The 20,552-nt window shown below is 47.7% G+C and overlaps 1 protein-coding gene across 8 annotated transcripts in view; it reads right to left on the reverse strand.

The window, feature by feature from the left end:
- Positions 1 to 4,404: 4,404 nt before the first annotated feature.
- Positions 4,405 to 20,552, reverse strand: part of FRMD4A (FERM domain containing 4A) — a 392,727-nt gene continuing 376,579 nt past the window's right edge. For 6 of the 8 annotated variants that reach the window (XM_068915809.1, XM_068915878.1, XM_068915663.1 and 3 more), the window contains 7 exons: positions 19,934 to 20,162; positions 18,625 to 18,681; positions 17,903 to 18,140; positions 17,230 to 17,394; positions 14,516 to 15,375; positions 11,902 to 11,998; positions 4,405 to 8,121 (listed from right to left, as the gene is read on the reverse strand). In XM_068915809.1, the coding sequence (XP_068771910.1) occupies positions 8,019 to 8,121; positions 11,902 to 11,998; positions 14,516 to 15,375; positions 17,230 to 17,394; positions 17,903 to 18,140; positions 18,625 to 18,681; positions 19,934 to 20,162 (1,749 nt within the window). In that variant the 3' untranslated portion in view covers positions 4,405 to 8,018. Of the gene's footprint in view, positions 8,122 to 10,045; positions 10,118 to 11,901; positions 11,999 to 14,515; positions 15,376 to 17,229; positions 17,395 to 17,902; positions 18,141 to 18,624; positions 18,682 to 19,933; positions 20,163 to 20,552 lie in introns of all 8 variants that reach the window. The other 2 variants (XM_068915748.1, XM_068915496.1) reach the window with 1 other exon arrangement.

A 20,552-nucleotide genomic window follows, 5' to 3' on the forward strand; every position in this document is an offset into this window, starting at 1 on the left:
GGGCCATATTTTAAAGCGAAGCTTCCACACAAATCATTGATCATTGTAGGATCTGCTGAGAAATGCCAATAGCCATATGTGCAAGAAGCTAGACCAAGCATCTGTCTAGCCCCAGATCCTGTCTCTGGTAGTGGTTAATACTGGACCTTCAGAAAAAGGACCAGTACAGAGCACTCTCCATTGCGTGCTATGTCTTCCCAGCTTATAGCAATCTGCATTCAGGGGACATGTTACATGGAGTTTGCATCCAGGCCATCGTGTTCAGTAGCTTGTGATAGAATTATCTGCTGTGACGTCGTGGAATCCTTTCTCAGACCGTTTGCGCTTTTGCTGCAGCAGAAGGCAGTCGTTCCGTGAGAAACTTGAGAAGCCTCCTCAGTGCGGTCAGTGGAGTGGGGAGGGTTGGTCCATGCTCAGTGGGGTGGGATTCCAGCAGGTTTTTGAATCTTATATCCCATTATTGCCGAGATGAACGTGAGCAGAACCTGTTGCTGAAGAAATGAGCTAATTTTCAGCTTTATTGTTTTGTCCGAGTCCTCATCTCAACTGGAAGCATGGGGGCAGGAGCTGTTGCCTTCTTCTGAAGGGGTTATCCCATCTAATAGTCACCATGTCGCAGAGCACAATGAGGCATGATGCTGGGGTGGGTGATGTTTGCAGTGAATTTGCTGGAGTATAAGAGGAATTTCAAGGTCTTCTGAAGACTCTCAGGATCCTCCAGTGCCTCTCTGGCCATAGGAATTCTTCAGTCTGGGGGTGTCTGAACCCAAAAGAAAATGTCAAGAGCTTAAAGAGTTTAGAAGTAATAAAAATGAGACTGAGAAGAGGTCTAACTGGAGCTGGGGGAAGGGGCTATGGGGAGAAGTTGGGCAGATATCCAGAGTGTGGAAGAGTTTTATGAACAGCAGTGTCTGGTGAATTTTTGTACTGTTCTGCATATAGGATTCCTTCAGAGGCATTACCACAACAGGAAACGTTTATAACACGACAGTTCTGTCTCTCTCCCCACCCTGATGATTTCCTGAGCTGTTTCTAAATCTTTAACCTGACCTTAGTTTTGAACTCCTCAGAAAATTGAGGGCTATCATTGTCCGTCATTTAGAAGAACTTACGATTTCCCTGGAAAGGGCAGCAAGTAAATAGCCAGGGAATGTTTTAAGGAGCATTGTTACATTTGCTTTAGTGGGAACTGGATTTCTTAGGGCATTAGTAGTAGTATTAGATAGGCTTTTCCTCCTCGCTCGGAGCAGAGTATTGAGGAGAGTTTTACCAGTTTACCAGGTACCTGTTGGAATGGGGATGCTCCTCCTGTAGAGACATGAATTTTGGCTTGGAATGTTTTAGTCTAATCACATTCAAAGACTGTAATTTAAGCAATGTGTCTCCTTGCTGACAGTCCCTGAAATACAGTCTTCTCGGTTGAATGAATCCCATGACGGAATAACTTTATCCCCTTGCAATTTATGGAATGGCACTGCACGGGGAACTGAGAAACTGAAAAGTACTTTCTCACGGCATATCTGTGTAAGAGTTTCCAGCTGTCCTGCACGTGAAAGCCAGCTTCAGTCCCTGGGGGATCACGAGGGGAACACTGTTATGGCAACTGCTTTTCATCATTGGTTTGAGGCTCTTTGCAGCTGGATGGCCCCAAATTACAGCTACCAGACAGTGCTCAAATAGTTAATAACGCCTTTTAACAAAAAAAGAAGCCTAGTGTATAGAGTAGTTTGAGCAGCAGTGGGTGTGGTGCAGCTATCAAAGTGTTTGACAGTTTGTGGGGACAGTATGTTTCAGTTCAGAGATTTGGACTTTTCCCTCTGGACTTTTCCAGATATTTATTTCTGATAATTCTCGCGTTAGCAGGAAATAACTCTGCTGAATCCAAAGACTTGTAGCCTTGGGATGAAGTCATGCATTCATTCTAGAAATGTCTGGAGTGTTTTTAAGATGTTACTGCCCCGATTGTTGGTTACAGTCCCCCTGACCCTGGCGGCGGAGCAGGTTGTGCAAGTGCTCCTCGGCCACTCCCACACAGTTGCGCAGCTTAGTCTAGACTGCTGCTGAAGGTAGTCTGCGCTGACCTGAGTAAGCACTGAAGTGGAGGAAAAGCGCTCGGTCTGTTCTGCATGCTGAGCTCCGGAGGGTCACGAGCTTGCAGGGAAACAACAGGGAGCTTGACGTGGTCCCCTGCGTCTGCAGTGGTTGTTAAACGTTGACTGTACCCGTTCAACGTTGACTCTACCCAAGGCAGGAGGTCTTTGGGGGAGCAGAGGTTGTAAGAGTGATAGAGTTGTAATCATCTGCTTGGAGAGTTACTGTAGATATATAACTTATATCAATATTATTATGTCTGGTGGTAGTTACACCTTAAATTCTTCCCTTGCTACCAGAAAGGCTCTTTTCGGTTGATATATGTGGGATCAAATTACTTTGATTGAGAAACTGGGTTCCTGTTACACTGGATGCCATATAATCTCCATTACAGATCCAGTCTTGCCTGAAAAATGAATTTAGGGAAATTTCAGTGGTTTCTCTTTTCATGTTATTGGAAATCGTGACAAAGTTAGGCCTTGATTGCTAGACCAACTTTCTATAGGTTTAGCTTTCAAAGTAGAGATATGTTTTGACTGCTTATAAACACAGAAATATATCTGAGGATGCTTCAGATAGTGGAAGGTAGATGCAGAGTTAGACAAACTCATCTCTCAACAGTGGTTGCTCTGGGCAAGAATCTTCTTGTGCACCTTGGCAGGACCTTAACTCCTAAAGAGCATTTTTGGCTGACCTGTTTCAACACACGCGATTGGACTTCAGAGTGTGAAGCAGGCTGGGTGAATGCTGCCCGTGGTGAGTGGTGAGCTATTGCTGTCTGCGCGTTTGTTTCAAACCTACCTGGGGAGAAAGCCAGCATGCTTCACGAGGTGTTGGGGCATTGCTCTGCAGTGCATATGGGAGCCGATGCTGTGGCCTGTCATCCGTAGCTGCTGCTCTGCTCTGCACTGGTGGAGCTTGGCTAAGCAAGAGGAGAGCTCCCAGGCCCCAGTGAATGGACACCAAGTGTTGTGTTAGAGGGCTGACACAATGGTGGCATAAGCGGGTATCAAAACTGGAGCAGGTTCTCTAGAAAGCTGTCCCTGATGTGCTGATGGGCTTCAACATGCCTGTAGTAGTGTTGGAGCCACTGGCAACAAATCTTAACTCAAGTCCTGGAGTGAGGAGGATGTCTGAAAAGTTTTCTCGCTGCTGTTTAGGTGTTTCCTACCCCAAACCATTTTGGGACTTGCAACAGGAGTCCCCTATGCAGAAATGGTGGATGATGGTTGGGATGGCCTGGCTTGCTCCCCCTGGGGTTGGTGCTGCTGGCTCCCTGTGACGTTGGGTGGGGGAGCGGATTGTGTGGCAGAGAGAGAAACTCGAGTCGAAAGGAGCTCTCTGGACAGCAGATACAGGGTCACGGTACAGCCAGAACTGGTGGAAAGAAGGGAACAACCATGCCAGCCACCCAACAAGTGTTTGGGGGTGCCACAGAGAAGGCCGTATGGTTATTGGTGACTGCCTGGTATTTTGGAGTGGTCCCTGGGCAGCTGCAGGGTCAGCGCTGCCTGGAGGGGAGAAGCAGTGGTATTCGGCAGCGTCCCTGGTGCTGTGCAGTGGCTGCCCTGCCCGGAGAGCCACCTCCTGAGGGAGAGCAGGATCTCTCGGGATGGGTTCGCCATGCTGCTTTGGCAACGGAGATTACACTGCCACGAAAGCAGCGGGGGAGTTTCTTCAGTAATTTAACCCAACAAACAGTAAATTGGTGTGAGGGGTAAGCGAGGTGGCGTTCAAGCCCAGCCTGCAGACCTTGGCTGCAGCATCGCGCAGACAGCCTCGTGGCTCTGGAGCACCTAATCCGCATTGGCCTGAATTTAACCTCAGGCTCCATGGTAGCTGGGCAGGCAATGGGGTACCTTGCTGCCTGTCCCTGTGATTTTAATGATTTTAAAGTATGTGTGTTAAAAGTAAGTATTATTTTCTGTATTTTTTTTTAATATCCCCGGAAGTCAGTCATGTAATTTCATACTGCCCCAGACACCTCCTGATCTCCTGCGGGCAGCGCTGGAAAGAAGACTGGGTGGATGGAATGAGCAGGAGTCTGCTCAGAACGATCCTTGAATTTCACGGGATTTTAGAAGGGTTTGCTTCTCTGGGGGCAAACACAGCATTTCTTGTACTCGGGCTCCTTAACAGTAAATTAGGGGGTCCCTGCTGGTAATCCTGACCGGCCGCGAGGCTGTGCAGTGGATGCGTCTGGACTGACGAAATAGCTCAGGCAGCCGCGTTGCAGCCGCAGTGGTGTAAAGATTAAGGATTCCTTAGGTTGTGTGCGTCCTGGAAAAGACCACTGCAAGGTTTCATTTTGAAAACGCTTTAATAAGGAAGTGTTGACAACACCGTTTTGCAAAATGTAAAGGTAACTATACAAATTCTTAATACAAAAAGAATAAATTAAAAGCAGATCTTTTTTTAATTCTGCAACTTTTTCTACAACATACATATTTTTTTCCTTGATTACAGTTGAACAGAATCCAGTAAAATCATTTTACATGCTCTAAAGTCAGTTTCAGGAGAGACCTAATTTTTTTTTTCTTTTTTCCCTTTTTTTAAACTAGAGAGTCCATTTTACACAACTTGTAATAAAACTATTGACATTAATATATATGTAAAACTTTACATCTAGTTAACTAAGCAGTAACTGGTCATCTGATAGCACCTGAATGGGGATCGGCTATGCCTGAAACTAAAACTAATACAGAGTGAAAACAAATTGGACTGTTTCAACATTTTCAACACTCAACTGCATATAATATCATTTAAAAATAAACCCTGCCTCACAGCATAGCCTGCTGCGTAGAATACACACCAGACTTCTGGCTAAACAGAGGGAGCTTCAGACATGTAGACTAAGAATGCGATTGTGGCTTTATGTCAGATGGAGCCTTGAAAAATAAAAAAAAGTAAAGGAGGGGCTAAAGTTGGTAGTCAAGTGCTTGTATATAATAGCTATGTATATACCCCTCCATGTTATACTTAAATATGTTAATCTCATATGATTAACATTTTATGTACATTTGTGTTTAATTGAATTGAGCTAAACAGTAAAACCTGTTTTACTTAATCTGTCTTTACTACCAGACTGGCTGCTCACGTGTGCCTTGATTGCAAAACAGAAAAGCAGAACACAAAGCAAAACTCAATCCATTTCTAGAAAGCTTTTTCTCTACTCAAGCCTGTTTGCAATTCAGGCTGACCGTTTATTTATTTTTTTTTTTTCTCCTAATTTCAGGGCTGCCACCTTTTAACTTTTGCTGCAAAACTGCAGATCCGGTCTTGGAGAAATTAATGTTTCTTTCTTCCCGTAGTGCCCAGAGGCCTCATTGTGCCGCTGTTGTTGAATTCTTTTTAATTAAAAGAAGGTACACAGAAGGAAAGGAAAAAAAAAAACACACATTTACCAGGCAAATTAAAAAGAAAACAGACAGTTGCTCAGAGCCCCTACAAATCTGTGGGCTACATTACTTGCTGCTGCTTAATTTGGTCCTTATTTAATCCTTTCAGTTTAGCTTCAGAATCTTACCAGCACGTGTCAGTAACCTGTACTATCTCTTATCCAGCTGAAGGTCCAATTAGGAGCTTGCAATAATTCCCACATTAAAGACCGCAAAGCACAGCGAGATGTTTAGAACAGCGTTTTGCGCTTTCAGATAAAGCGTGCAATCTCGCCGCTGCCGGCTCCTCTAGCGACTGGTGACGCAGATTCGACCACTGTCAAATGGCTTGCGCTTCTCTTAGTGACTCTTCTTGGAGGGCCGCGAACACCAGGCTTGCACGGCTAACTTTTAAAATCGTTTGCCAGTGCAAAACTAAAAGCTTTTTTTTTCCCTCCCCCCCCCCCGGGGGGATCATTCATATATGCTTCAAGTGTGGACGTTAAAGAAAGAGCTCCCTTCCTGCTGCCGCCGCCTTCACGCGCGGCCGCGGGCAGGCACCTCGGCCTTGGTGCCCGCAGCTGTCCCCAGCAATGCGAGGCCGCCGTCGGCGCCTTGCAAGCGACGCGAGGCTGCAGCGCAGCAGCTGAGCGCCGCCAACTCAAGCAAACGTTTCTAACGTATGTATGTCGGAGAAAGGCGGCAGCAGCTTGCGTTAATTTTTAGAAACGCCGTCGTCTCTCCAAGTCTAATTACGAAGAACCCGTTCCCTTTCAAAGCTTGGAACGCAGTTTTCCAGCAATCTCGATACAAAAAGGTGTGGCAGCCCCCAACTCGTGGTGGTTAATGTGAAACGTTTCGCCCTACTTTGTCTGGTAGACGCTCTTGTTATTCTTGGAACGCACGCACGCACGCTCGCACTTTTTCCTTTAAACATCAGCTAACTTCAGTGTCTGCTTTTCACAAAGTAACCCCCTCCAGCCGTTTCTTTAATGCCTTTCCCATAGGAAATCGTCGTTTGCACGCACAAATGGGGGAAGGCCCGGTACCTCCCCCCATCTCGTGGCAATAAAAAGAGCATAGCACCGCAATGAAGACTAGACGTGCCAGCTTCGACATCCACCTAGATTGTGCACTTGTTCAATACAAAAGTGTCTTTGAGGCCTTTAAAGTTCCATGGCTTGACGTGTATAAAGCATTGCTCAGAAGTATGTGTAAACTTGCAGCTTCTTCCATGACTCTCTGCTGTGACTCCTTTTGGTATCAGTCGATGACTCCAGCTTGTGTCGAACACCTAATTTGTTTGCTTCTCTTTCTTGTGGTCGCTTCTTTCGATGTGAAAATTTGCCTAGTTTGCTGGTTATTAAACCCCACTGCTGATCCCTTCCCGTTTCCTGACAGACCGGTTCTCCCACACAGCAGTACGCCGCTGATGAGCCCTTTGCTACACTGGTGCTAACGAAGGTAAGGTAATTCGAACAGATATGTTAATGCAGCTTTACCGCGTCAATTAGATTGTGATGTGCTTTCCTTTTGATTTCACCTTAACGCTTTGTGCGGAAGTAGATTAGAATTTATTGGCTGTATTTATCTGTAGAAAGATTTTTGGCAATGTTTTTTATCTTCAGCTGAGTATTGAAAAAACAAAACAAAACAAAACACCCCAACCTCTCTGTGTGTTGGTATGTAATCTGTGCCAGCCACAGAGATGTTATGAGTAGCAGTATTTGCCTCTGCTTTAGGTAATGCCTTTGTAAACCTTGTCTGTCCAGTTTCTAGTAGATTGTAGACACCAGCGCTCCGATACCAGCCCAGACCTCCAGTGTGTCTTCAGCGCATTGGGTTATATTTCACTTATTTTAGATGGGCTCAAAGCGAAGAAGGAGATGCCATTTTCTGACACAGAAGGTGGTTGTGTCTGTCACTGGGTTCAATTAGAGAGGTGTTCTTGTTGGCGTAACTTGCTGAACACGCTCGGTGCTTGTTTGGTGATCTTTGGCAGTGCAGATCGGATTGTGAGATTGTGATACGTCTTTGAAGATCTTTACTGTTTCATAAAAGAAGCACTTCCAGGACTATGATATCTATTTCCCAGCATCTGTCCCGTTCCCCCACCCCCGCCCTCACCCCTTTAAACTAATGCTCTGTTGGCTTCAGATTGCAGGTCATGGAAATACTACTGTTACATGCCACAGAAGAATGAAATTTGATGGCAGCCTTGAAAGGCTTCCATTATTTAGAAAAAAAACAAACAATTTTTAAATTGCCAGCTCACTACTAAGGTCAAGGTCGTTGTTCGTCTGCATCCGCCGCCCTGCAGGCTTGGGGAGGGATGTGTAGCAGTCTGTGGCAACTGGGTATGCTGCTATCCATCGCTGTTGTGGTGAATGCCTCAGGGCCAGCGTTCTGCAACGTTGTCTTGAATCGCGTCGTGAGAAAAGTGCTCGAGTTGAAGCTGGTGCTGGGTGACAGTGCATCTGGGTAAGGCAAATGAGAGGCAGTGAGGTGATCTCAGAATGGCATTGATGTGACTCGATTGAGGTCAGGGGTTCACACTAGAGTCCCAGGCTTGGCTTTTTCCTGTCCATACCACTGGACATCTGCTAATTCTGGATAGAGGGGAGAATCCAAGAAACAGCTATCATTGTAGCTCCTGCAGGAGAAAGGAAACTTTGTTAGGACAATGAGGACTCCTGGAAAGTTCAAGCACACGCATAAAACATCGCATTATGGGTGTGGAGGAACGTAGTATATTTACAAACCCCACTGGATTCTGCAGGTACCCCAGAGCTGCTGTTTGGGAGTGGGCTCAGCATGCACAGCCCTCCCTTGACCGAGTTTGTTTTGGCCACCATAAAGGCACAAACTGAAGGCCGTGTCTCCCTGAAGGGAAGGTCACGTCGCAGTGTGGTGGCAGGGGAGGTGCGCCGTGCGGACAAAGTACTGCTGCCGCACTGTGCTGGAGCACAGTGTGTTTGCGCACCCCTTACACGTGGGTCCGTTGGCGTTTGCGCGTGTGGCCGCAGCGCTGCCTGCGTGGGGACCTCGAGGCAGAACTGGCTGCCCCAGCGCGTGTAGAGCCTTGAAACCCCTCATTGTCTGCCCTTAGCATGCTGCTCTGGGCAGAGGCTTGTGCGTCACTTGGCGATCCCACAGTGACGTGGGTTTTGCAAGGTGAGCTAGGAAGAACAGCAAACCCAAGTGACTAATGACAGGGTGCTGGGTGCACTGTGGAAAGGACAGCATTTTGTCGTAGGTGGCCTAGTACTTCTCTTGGGGCGCCTCTCTTTACAAGCAGCAGTTTCTTTTGCTGCGTGGCTTTTTGTTTGCTTGCATAGAGCGGACGGGACTCTACGGTTTATGGGAATTCTCTCTGCTATTTATCTTAGAGCTCAGATCAGGGTCAGCTCCTGGCTTAGTCTGTTGAACTCCTTGCCAGGGGAAAACACTGATGTCAAAATCTTGTCAAAACTGTTATAAATGACTGCTATATTAGCACAGTAATATTCAGAATTGATGATTCTCTCTTGAGCTTTCATTTGAACCAACTCCTAAGTTAGAGATAGTACTGGGACCAAATTGGGGAGACGTCTTCTCCCCGCTTACTGGGGGGTTCTCGCTTCTTCCTTGGCTCCCTCCCCACCTCGCAGGACTGATCCCAGATCTGATGCAGTCGGGCAGTTCCTGCATTCTCTATTGCGTTTCCCACCTGGTTTGCCTGGGACCCAGGCACAGAAGTGCTTGCCTGCGAGCAACCTGAGCGAGGAGGTTACTCGGCTGCCTTTTAAAGAGCTTTTTCTTTCCCAGCTCTGTGCTAGAGTATGGAGGTTTAAGGGTTATCTCTCTAAAGCTAGGCTTGAAATACTCGACAGATTCCAGCTGTGAATGGTTGTAGATTCAAATGAGAGTGTCAGACAACGACTGCAGTTTAATTAAAATAGAAATACTCTGAGGGTTTTTCCATTCCCGTCACCCTGCCCCCTCAGTCTTCCCACAGAAACTAGGCCAGGGTTGTTCCTTGCTCCCTGAAACCTCCTCCCTACTAGTATCTTTCACCTTCACGGCTCTGCTCCGAGGCAAAGGAGCGCTCGGTGCCGTGGCTGGAGTGCTGTGCTGGCAGCTCAGTCCAGGTCCCCTCTGGCCTCCATATGCCAGGCCTTGTCTCCCCGGCTTGCTGCTCCCAGAGCCTCCCCGCGGTACTTTGCCACACTGCTTTGAAACGTCTCTAGCCATGAAATTGTCGCTATTGCCTGCTCTCTGTGCCTGCTCAAGCTCTGTCTGAACACTTGCACTGCCAACCAGGCTGGCCCGAAGCCCTCTTTTGCAGAGAAAGAAGTTCTCTTTCACAGAAGAAAATGCAAGAGTCACAAGCTTGCTGAAAAGGCACAGACAAGGCTTAGAGATGCTTTCAAGTTGTTTTTTCAAGAACTGAAGGAAGCCTTGTTGCCAAATAAACAGCCACACAATTAAAACGCCTGCTCCTTTGGGACAGTGGGATGCCAGTTATTTGCATTGTATTCATGGAGCACAGACTATAGGGCAGAAGGATGAAAGAACAAAACATTCCCTTACTATACCTCTATTCATCAGTACTTTGGTGGGTTGGAGACTGAGACTCATCCATAGTGGGTGAGTTGTCTGTTGCTTCTCTGAACAAAGGAGAGCAAAAAAGGAGGAAAGAAGAGAGAGGAAATGTTAAAGAAAAGAAGTGACACAGACATTGTTACGAGCTTATTAATCCAGTGGGGAAACAAGTCGATGAATCATCTTAAGAAAAAGAGTTAGTGACACAAAAACACGTCTGGGAGAACTGCAATTCTTTTGATTGACGCTGGGAAGTAACAGCTTGTTCTTGCAGTGGGGGAGTTTGTGTCGTGCATCTGATGGCAAGCGGTACCTGCTCCTTATTTGTTTAACATGCACTCTGGGTCTTCTGCTCAGGTGTGAAAACAAGTACTGATCTGTCACTGATTCTTTCTGCACTGGTTGTTGGTGCAAATCCTAAGCTCTACATCTAGGTAACTTCACTTTCACCAGCTGAGAATGTGGGTTGAGGTTTTTGCTATGAGAGACAGGGAGCAGCAGTTTTCTTGAACGGAAATAAGAGGAGTCAGAGTTTCCCAAACAAATTTCTCAGCTGGCTGCTAACCAGTATTAGTTCTGCTCATCATGGAGATATTCACAGGATTAGGATTGGAACGGAGACTAGTGTCCAGATTCAAGCCCTTAACAGGGAAAATTTCTGTGATCTTAAGATAGCTGTAATTTTGCCAGTCTTGCAATATCTTGACTTCTTGTGAAATGGGGCTAGGAAGATGATCCTGCTCTAAAGCTGGAAGCAGATCATATGAAGCTGGATGTCAAATGTGCGAATTTAAAATTAAAATAAGGTATAATGGATTTGTGGTTATGGTTCTCCTCATCTCCATTTGAAAGTGCAGTTACAGGTGACGCTGGAATAAAACCAGAGGTCAAACTTGGTCACAGGTGACCGGAAGAAATTAAAGGGCGTGGGACTTTCCAGTGGCGGCACAGCAAAATACCTGCCGAGTTAACTCTCCTGGTCCCAATTCACAACTTAGAAAACTGTATCTGGTTTTCTACCGTAGGGCCTAGGATATTTTGAGGACTGTGGTCTGAAACTTTCTAGTTGGTGTCACCAAGCTCAACTTAGAGGCAAAAATTTGGGATACGCTGTGTTAGATGGGATCTCAAAATGATACTTATTTCATGTGATAGGATAAAATTACAGGACATTCCTTGAGAATACCCACAGGAGCTTGCAAAAGGCTTTCTGTTTACTCCTTAAACTCCCTGCCTCAATTTAACCTCACAAAGAAGTTAAAGAACCCAATTGCTACATTTACATGAGTAATGGCTACCTGCGTATAATGACTCACTCGTGCTTTGAAGTGCATTAAGCAGCTAAAAAAAAGATGCACTTAATAGTTATTAAGTTACACTGCTAGGGGAAACCTAGCAGAAAAATGTGGTTGTTGCACATAAAATATGGAAGTTTCTAACCTTGCCTTCACAAGGTCCTTGATCTAGACAGCCAGCATGATATTTGCTGGCAAAGATCAACCGTTTCAGCGTATGGAAAACTGGAGGAAAGAGGCTGTGTCCAAGCAGGGAGAACCTTCAAGACTTCTTTCACCCTTGTCCAGCACTGATGACAGCGGTGCTTCTGGGCACAATTGGCACTGTCGTATATCTGTCAGCCCGAACTAAACCTCCCCAGCTCCAACAGCGTAGGTGGGAGGCTGAAAAGCTCTGTGCAGACGTAGGCTATTGAGCATCTTGAGCAACATGTTTCCCCTATCTGTGCTCTCCCTTTGCTTGTGTTCTGGGAGATTTCTCCCAAGGACTGCAACCTTTCAGATCCCTGCACGGAGCTGGGTGAATCCTCTAACCAGATCCCACAGCAACTCACCCAGTCTGCCAAGCAAGAAGGTGGTGGGGGCTGCCTGGCGGCGTGGCTGCTAGTTCACTCGATGGTGTTGAACTCCTCTGGCTGTGAGGTAAGGCAGCTGAAAAAAATAACAAAAGGTGGAGAAAAATAACCGGTCAGATGAGGGCATAAAGGTGAGGGTGGTTCAGAAGCATCAGCTGATCAGACCAGCAGAAACATGTCCAGTTGTGAGTAAACACAACCTGAGAGGCAGAACTCATCCAGTTCCCGAATGGCTCTGCCCAAATGTTGGCATGGCAGCAGCAAGCCTAGTACTGATGCTGCTGCATGTCACGGGCTAGATCTTTCTTCAGAGCCACAGGAATGTTTTGTTTCAGCCCAGCCTTCAGCTGAATACAACAGCTGGACTGTACCAAGCCCTGAATGAGAAACACCGCACCTCTCCCAGCGTGAAGGCTAACGAGTGTGTCTTGCTGCTGCTGCCACTGCAGTCCACACTGGTGGGGCCTGGCTGTGCATTCTCCATGGGATCTCAAGTGGAGCAGCCCAGCCCAACAGGCTCAGCAGTGGTAGGGGATCTCAGCGAGTGTCTGGACAGATACACTACTTCACGCACAAAGAAAGAAAACAGCTCTGAAGATTTCAAAGGCTGAAACTGCTTCTTACCATGCATTTGAAATAAAAAAGTTTGGCTTTAGCGAGCCTACTACTGTGGGACTGAAGAAGGCTCATCTTACTTTAATGAAGCTAGAAACAAGCGGGACTAAAAATGTAAGATCGGCAGCAGTCCTCAGGAGAGTTTCCCCCGTGAGGGCCTAGCAAAGAAATCCCCTTGGCCTTTCTTTCCTTCTCCTTGAATCCACACAATGTTGACTCTCCCAGTTTAATGTACGCCCAGGAGTACAGTCCTCTTTGAAGCACCGCACAAAGTCCAATAGACATATCAGCTAGGGGGTATCAGCTAAATGATAGATGTTTCTACCCGCCATCCTCTTCTGCGCCATTAAACTCTTTAGCTGCTGCCAAATGACACTTGGAGAGAAAAACAAATTTTAATTTGTTCCTGGTTGCTGACAGCCCCCGAGGTCAGTATTGTCCCATAGTTGCAACTGGGAGCTGACTCTCTGAATGCAAAACTAATCTATACTGCCAACTGGTCACGACAAGCTGTGATTACTGAGCGTACTTACCATGGCACTGCCCAGAGATCACATTTAGATTTAAAGTCCCAGCTGGGTGTGGGAACAGACTGATTGACAATAGTTTTAGTTTACCCTCCTGCCCCACTACTGTTTTCCTTTCTGGATTTCCTATGTAAACTGAGACTGTTTTCAAAGCTAAGCAAGACAAAGGATTTTTTTTTTTTTTTAAATGTTCAGGTGTTTTCTGTTGCTAGCTGAAACAGAAATGCCAATTAATCAAAGAGCAGGAAGACAGTTTTTCATTTAAGAGACACAGGATGGTTCCAGGAGTCATTAGATTGTGTCCCGGGCCACATCTAGGCCTCCTGAATACCTTGCCACTACACGTATATCATCCTTTTATCAGGCAGTTAATGGCATGTGCGGATTCTGCTGTTAAACTGCCTCTCTGACTCCACACTAGAGTTGGTGGCAAGTACAAAAACCCACCCGGTGTCAGCGTGGCGGTCACTGTGAAATGAATGTGACGCTTAGATGTCAGAAAACCAAATACCAGCACATGTAAATGATGTGCTGGATGGCTCAAGAAGGCTGCTAGCGCCTGCATCCATGTTGTCTCCTGGTGAGTCCATGGTGTGTCCTGTGTCAAGGCTGAGGCATGTGCAAGGGAGGAGACAGGTACTGCATAACGTCTGATTAACCTTCTCTCCTAGACGTGCTGGGCTGAAGTCAAGTTTTTTAGCAAATCCTTGATCTATACAAACTGGCTTGTCAATGGTGAGTGATGGCCAGCAAATATTTAACCTCAGACTGTTTTATAACACTTAGCGGTCTCTTGAGTGCAATGAATTTGACTGTTTTCTCACTGTTTAATATTAACAAGTACTGCAAACTCTGTACATGACAGACGGCCTACTATTGCACAAACTTGAGCACTGTGAAGTTCAGCGTGTGACCAGCACAGCTATTGGAGCTGCATGGGAAAGCCAAGTATCAGTAGTGCACAAAGATGTCATCATTCAACCATTTTTGCAGGGGGTGGAGGGGCTGGAATGTCCCTTGTTTAACTCTTAACCTTTCTTATGCCTTTAGTGTTTTACTGAGGACGTACAGTTCTCCTAGGCTGTGTACATCTGTAGCTTCATCACTCTCCTCGCTGTGATTATTAAGTTTCTCTGCGTTCAGTCCCTAGTGGCATCATCCAAAGGCATACTGCAGTCTGAGGAAAGCTCTGACGACAACGGGGCTTTGGGTCCCTCCCTGTCTTTTGAACTAATCATTCCAAAGTAATGACTTGTATGGAAAAAAAATTCTCCCTCGATGAAGGCTCACCCCCAGCATTAAGCCAACAGGCTGCAGCGAGCAGTATATGAAGGCCAGATAATGTTTTATAGTCTCGCATCGCTCTTAAGCCACAGTGTAATGCCTGACATGAAACCAGGCTGTGTGAAGCCCCCGGCCCTCCCATCCCTTTGCCTGGGACCGGCTCTCACCTGATGTTGCTTTACACATCTGAGGCATTCTCGTGACCCTGCTGTGCGCCACAAAGGTGCTTTGCGAAGATGTGCTGTACTGGGAGCTGCTGTCCGAGGAAGTGGAGCTTGTGTGCGAGAGGCGGCTGTGTTCTTTGTGGGAGGCCGTGGACCGCTGGTACCACAGCCGGAGCTCGTCCGACACGGCAGTCCTACCCGAACCTTTCTCGTGGCCCTCCCTGCCCAGAGATGGAGTCCTTATGATTTGGGAGCGGGAGGGGGTCAGCCTGACGGAGTCCACTTCATCCCCGTGCCAATTCTCCTTAAACATCCCCCCCGCTGTGTAGGAGTTGGAGGTTTTAAATTGTGCTTTCACGCTGTAGTGTCCCTCCTGGTCGTTCTCCAGGCTCCGCACCACCACGGGTGTGGAGCTGCCCTCGATGTACAGGGGATACTCTTTGATCCTGTACTGGGAGGAAGGCTGGCTCTGACTGTGCAGATAGACTCGGTGGTGCCCCGTCCCGTTCCTTGCAGCCAGGTTGGGCATGCTCCCTGAATTGGAAGAGACCAGGTTGCCTGCTGATTTGTGCCTTTGCCTCTGCCGCTCTCTGGCTTTTGAGGGGGAGTCCTCGGCCAGGGTGGAGTAGTTGGGGTTCATCTGAGTGGGGTAGTAGTGTTCAGAGCTGGAATGGCTGGTGCAGGAAGAGCAGTCATCCATGGGGTCAGAGCCGTTACTGCTACGAGTCCTTGGGGTGTAGAAATCGGGGCTCCCTGTCTCATTTTCTGACCCGAGGAGCTTGCCTTGAGACTCCAAACTGGAGCTCCGGTGTCTAAAGTGCTGAGCTAAGCTGTGCAGTCTGGTCGGGCTGATGTCTACTGACCTGCAGGTACCAGAAAAAACATTCAGGCTGATAAGCCAACAGGATGAAACGCTTCCCCCCCTTCCCTTGTGCACACAAGGCCAGAGTTGGTGGCAAGCGAATCTGAGGGCGCTGAAAACTTGAACCCTTCCAGCACTGTGTGGGGCCACAGGCTGCAAAGCAACCTGCTACCCTGCCGTGAGGTTTGGGGTGATTAGGTCCCGCTCCTGCTCCTCTCCAGTCTCTTTGGAAGTGGCATTCTTTCTGCAGCACTACAAGGGATACAAACTCCTCCCTGATACACATACTCTGTTACCTGCCACCCCAGGAAAGACCCATTCTCAAGGGCAAAACCTGGGGATCTCGAGCCCTTGGCTTTGCCGGTGCAGCCCCGCCACAGAGCTGTTTAGCTCAGCACTGTTTTGTGCTACCAGGTTCACCTTGCTCCAAGTCTGTAACTCCCCCAAACCTTAGCTTCAGAGAGGTGGGATTCCCTTGTATGTGGTCTGTGACTGCCCTGCACAGGTACAATTCACCTGGTGTCTTCCTTGCATTAGTGAGAGAGAGAGAGGGAGAGAGAGAGAGAGAGAGAGAGACCACCCTCAGCCCAAAATGCAGTGGTTTCTCCACTAGCCTTTGAAAATTCACCTCTGTGAAGTAGCTGCATTTTACTGCAGACAGGCCACGGGTAATGCGCGTAAGACCGTCAGCGGGTGACGCAGTCCTTCCGGCAACTACCCTGATTTGCAAGTTTACAAGGCTTGATTCATGGCCAAGTCTGGGTGGTCTCTATTCATCTGGGCTGTTTGAAGAGTTTCAGCCATCCATTCGAGGAGCAGGAACACCGCCCGGTGATGACTCACACAGCCCAAATGACAGACGGCCAAGGCCAGAGCACACAGCTCATGAATGAGCCACAGATTGAGCGATGTTTCAAGCACCCAAACGCCCCATATTCAGTCAAGGGCACTTCTCGTTTCTCATGCAGCTCAGCTCTAGCGTTAACAAACGTTGCACTCTTGAAAGCCACCTTCATCCAAAAACTTGTAACAAACTTAACCCAGGGCCTTAATGCCTTGTAGCATTTCTGCCCAAGTCTGATGCGTTGGCATTACTCTTGATTTCTGTCAAGCTAAATGATGTTAAGGCAGGATTCTCAGCGCAGGATTCCTAAAAGCACACAGCTATAGCTCAGCTCTGTTTCCCTCAGAATCCCTGGGAATTTGCCATGAGAGCAAAACAACACTGATGCGGAACAGTTGTAGAAATCCTGCTGAAAATCTGAGTCAAATTTGGCCATGCACATCAAATCTCCTCCCTTAAACTAACACTTCAGCTTATTCCACCATCAACTCCCGGCCAACGGGATCCCTGGGTGGGTTGCTTAGAACAGACAGGCTCTCTCTCCTCATAAGCATAGACATGTGCACACACTTTATCTGTCACCATGAGAGAGAATTAACACTACTCAAGCTTTCACAACAGAAAGGAAATAACATGTTATCTCCGGCTGGATCAGTGGAGGAATTTACTGTAGAAATTAGCAGTAGTACCACACCCCTTTTAAAAGTGGCTTGGGGTTTGTAATGCCTCAAACCAGTCACCAGGATGAAAGGTCCCAGCAGAATAGAGAGAGCCTTGATTGCTTGGAGAGGGTGATGAGGGTCAGGATCACATTCACCAGAAGCAATTTCAGATCTAAGTTCAGGAGAGATTGCGTCCTGGTGGCAGTACTTGAGCCCCTGACATGAATAGGACTGGTTCATGTACTTCCCTGAATTGGAAATTAATAAATATATCGGGGAAGGACAAAAATAAGTAATAACTATTTTAGGGTCAGCAAGCTGAGGCTGTTGTAGGGCCAGGAGGACTTACCGTGTGGAGTGGACGTAGTGCGGACTGCGTACCCGTAGATCTGGCGTTGACGGCATGCTGGACTGGGAGTTCCAGTGGGGAAGGCTCCGGATGGGGCTGTTCTGCAGGGAGCTGCTCCCTCCCGCCTCGGCACAGCTCCCAGTGCTGGGGAACCGCTTGTGACTGCTGCAAAGCAAACATTGTGCCTCAGTTCCCAGGCAGGAATTTGAATGAGGGACTCCCCCAACTCACTCCAGCTCTCCGGAAAGTGCCTGTGATCTTGCAGGGGTGAGCGGGAGCCATGTCAGCCACTACTCTGTGTTGTGTCCCAGGGCTTTAGCTTCTGCAGCAGCTGAAGATCAAGGCCGAGCCTGGTTAAAGCCCTAAGAGGATCCGCCGTCCTTCCTTTCTAACAGTCTTTTAAAATAATAGTGAAGCACCAAGCAGCATTTGTGTGATTGCAATCTACTTTTTATGATATAATTATGGGCCAAAACACCCAAGTGTACCCTTCTGGTAAGGGACAGTTTTGTAATGCGTTTTGGAAAGAGCCTGACTCAGTTAGAGGCTGTTTCAGGCACAGAAACCTGGGCATTTCCAGCAACACCAGCACCTCCTAAAAGGAGGCTCACAGCCTTCCCTCATAAAAGCAGAGGATGTTTATGTGGCGGGGCATTCAAAATGGCTGGCTCACCTGGAATGACTGTGTGAGGAGCGTTTCTTGACCTTCTCGTAGGGTTCATCCAGGGATGACTCGCTCCACATCTTGGGTTTGATGGGCGACTTGTCATAGTCGTTGCGGTGGTAATGCATTTGTCGGAGGCCTTCTAGTGACTGTGGAGGAGGAGGCCTGTTGTGCAACGGTGGCCGGGGAGGGAGTCCTTTGTGTGGGGACTGGAGAGGGGATATTGTGCTGGTGACCTGAGAATCGTCTGTGAAGAGAAAGAGGGAGAGAGGTGATGGCTTTGTGACACCGCCAATGCCAGCATTGCCTGGGGGGACAGCATCACACCTTGAGAGCCTTATCAGCACGCTTCCACTGGTTGCATTCAGGAGCCACCTGAAGGCCTGACTTTCAGAAGTGCACCAGATGATATTCCCATTTTGGAAGGGAATGGCCAGCAAGAGTGTGTGACCTTGTAGGAAAATAACTGAAATCTTAGGAGAAAAGAAAGGAAGATTCTGGGACTCTCTCTTAAAAGAATTCAGAGCAGTGATTGTGGCAATACTCACAGCTCCAGGCTGACTACAAGTTGGAATCAGGAGGAACTTCTCTCAGGCCAGAGCCTTTTTGGTACTGGGAAGTTTGGGTGGGTTATTAACAGAACAGTTCCTCCGTTTTGATTGTCAGTCGATAATTCACGCACCCCACTCTATTTTGTTACTGCATTCTAGAATATGCAGCAGCCAACGTACCATCCTCGAGAACAAGGGCATCCGAGAGGGAGCTGTCTTCACTGGCAATGTTTCCTTCTGAGGGGAAGAAAATAAAGACGGTCAGAGGGCCAGAAGCATCACAGTGACTGAATGCTGAATTGCATTCATTGCATATTCTTCCACTGAGTCTTAGCCTTAAGCAATCACCCACGTCGTCTTCTACACATAGCCAAGAGGCAACAAGATTCCTATAAATAACTGACTCAGCCCACTCTCAGTCTTGGAGGGCAGAGCTGGGGAAATCTGCAGGCCAGGTCTTCTGCTCACAGACTGCCTTTCAGGGAGCTGCTAACTCTTTTCAATTAATGGGGACTAAGGCTGAGTCATAATGGAGAGCTGAGATCTCCGGAGGACGTACAATGGCACAGCGCCATAAGTCAGATTTGTATTCGCTGTGGCCAGGCCTTAAGGACTTTGGGTTTGACCTTTGCCTTTCTAAAATGATCATCCTGTTGCTGAAGGCCCACACTGCATTCCAGTTTTGTGTAATTCAGGGAAACGCTTTCTGAGCATTCTCTGTGGCATTCCCAGGTCCTTGCCATGAATGCAATGGAGCTGCCTTCCCTATCCCACGCCCTTCAGGGCCACCTGCTATCCCTGGCTGCAGGCAGCTTGGTACCCAAGTCACAAATACAGTAGCTATAATCTAAGTTCCTGCTATAAAGGTACAGAGAAATGCTCTGCAAGTCAAAGAGAAACGATGAAATCAGCAAAGGAGAAAGAACCAAAGAAAGTTAATGGATTTCATGAAAAAACAATCAACAACCCAGTAAACCATACAGTGCCCTGAGAATTACATTGAAAAAAAAGAAAAAGAAAAAGAAAAAAAGCATTTGAACACAGCATTGACACTGTACCACTTTGATTTTACAGATGCCTTTCAGCTAGAGAGCTCACCCCAATCTGCTAACATTAATTACATTTGCACAGCACTACTCTGGAGGAGACATTAACAGAGTGATTTTATAGGTGAACAAAGGAACCATAGTGTAGTTTCCTGACAGGCTTATAATCTACAGCACGACACTGCCTCTTGTGCTGTGAACCGGCACATCCCTAATGCACCGCGCACAGCTCACTCCAGCTTCTGTAGACACCAATCTGACAGCACGCTAGTATGGCAGAGGACAGCTCGACTGCCAGCACCCCTGGAGTCCTCCAGATGTGAGAGGGAAGAAAAGGAGGGGAAATCCATGCCCCAAACCATGAGTTCAAGGCAAGAGGTTTGCTCTGCTCCCTGTCCTCCATGGATCCTTCGGTGATGCCTCAGGCACTGAGCCCCACTTACCATCTATGATCAGGGAGGCTCTCTGGGTGGGCTTCTTTCCAGATTTGATGCGATACTCATTGATGGCATTTTCGATCTCCTGCAGTTTCTTCAGGGCATTCAAGTAGGACGTCTTCCTCTGTTTCTTCAGCTTTTTGCTGACATTGGGGTCGCTCGCCAGGCGTCGGGCAGCCTCTGTGATCTGGGACTGAATGGCAAACTCCCTCTCCAGGCGCTCCAGCTCTGCCTCCTTGGAAAAGGGAAATGGGTTCTGGTTGCCATCAGACTCCCCTTGCCCAGCCATGGGGGAGCTCCCTGAGAGCCTAGCCACTCAAGACTCTCCATTAGAAAAAAAACATCCAACAGCATGTTGCTCTCCTAATCTCAGGGCCTACCTGTGCATACCTTTCCCACCTCCACCCGCTCACATGAACGGCTGGGAGCACGACTTGTGGGAGGGATGACACATACAGGAAGGATGTCTGTGCTCCAGCCCTAACTCCGCCGTGCTAGCTGGCTTTACATGCAGTTCAGCATGGCCCAGTTCAGTGACGCTCTACTGTTGACGTATTCAGCCTTTTACACCTGCCTTTTAGGCAGCTTTAACTTTCTTGACAGGTTTGTTTGGCACTCACCGATC

The sequence above is a fragment of the Struthio camelus genome, chromosome 1, assembly GCF_040807025.1.
Source record: "Struthio camelus isolate bStrCam1 chromosome 1, bStrCam1.hap1, whole genome shotgun sequence".
Classification (NCBI taxonomy): Eukaryota; Metazoa; Chordata; class Aves; order Struthioniformes; family Struthionidae; genus Struthio; species Struthio camelus.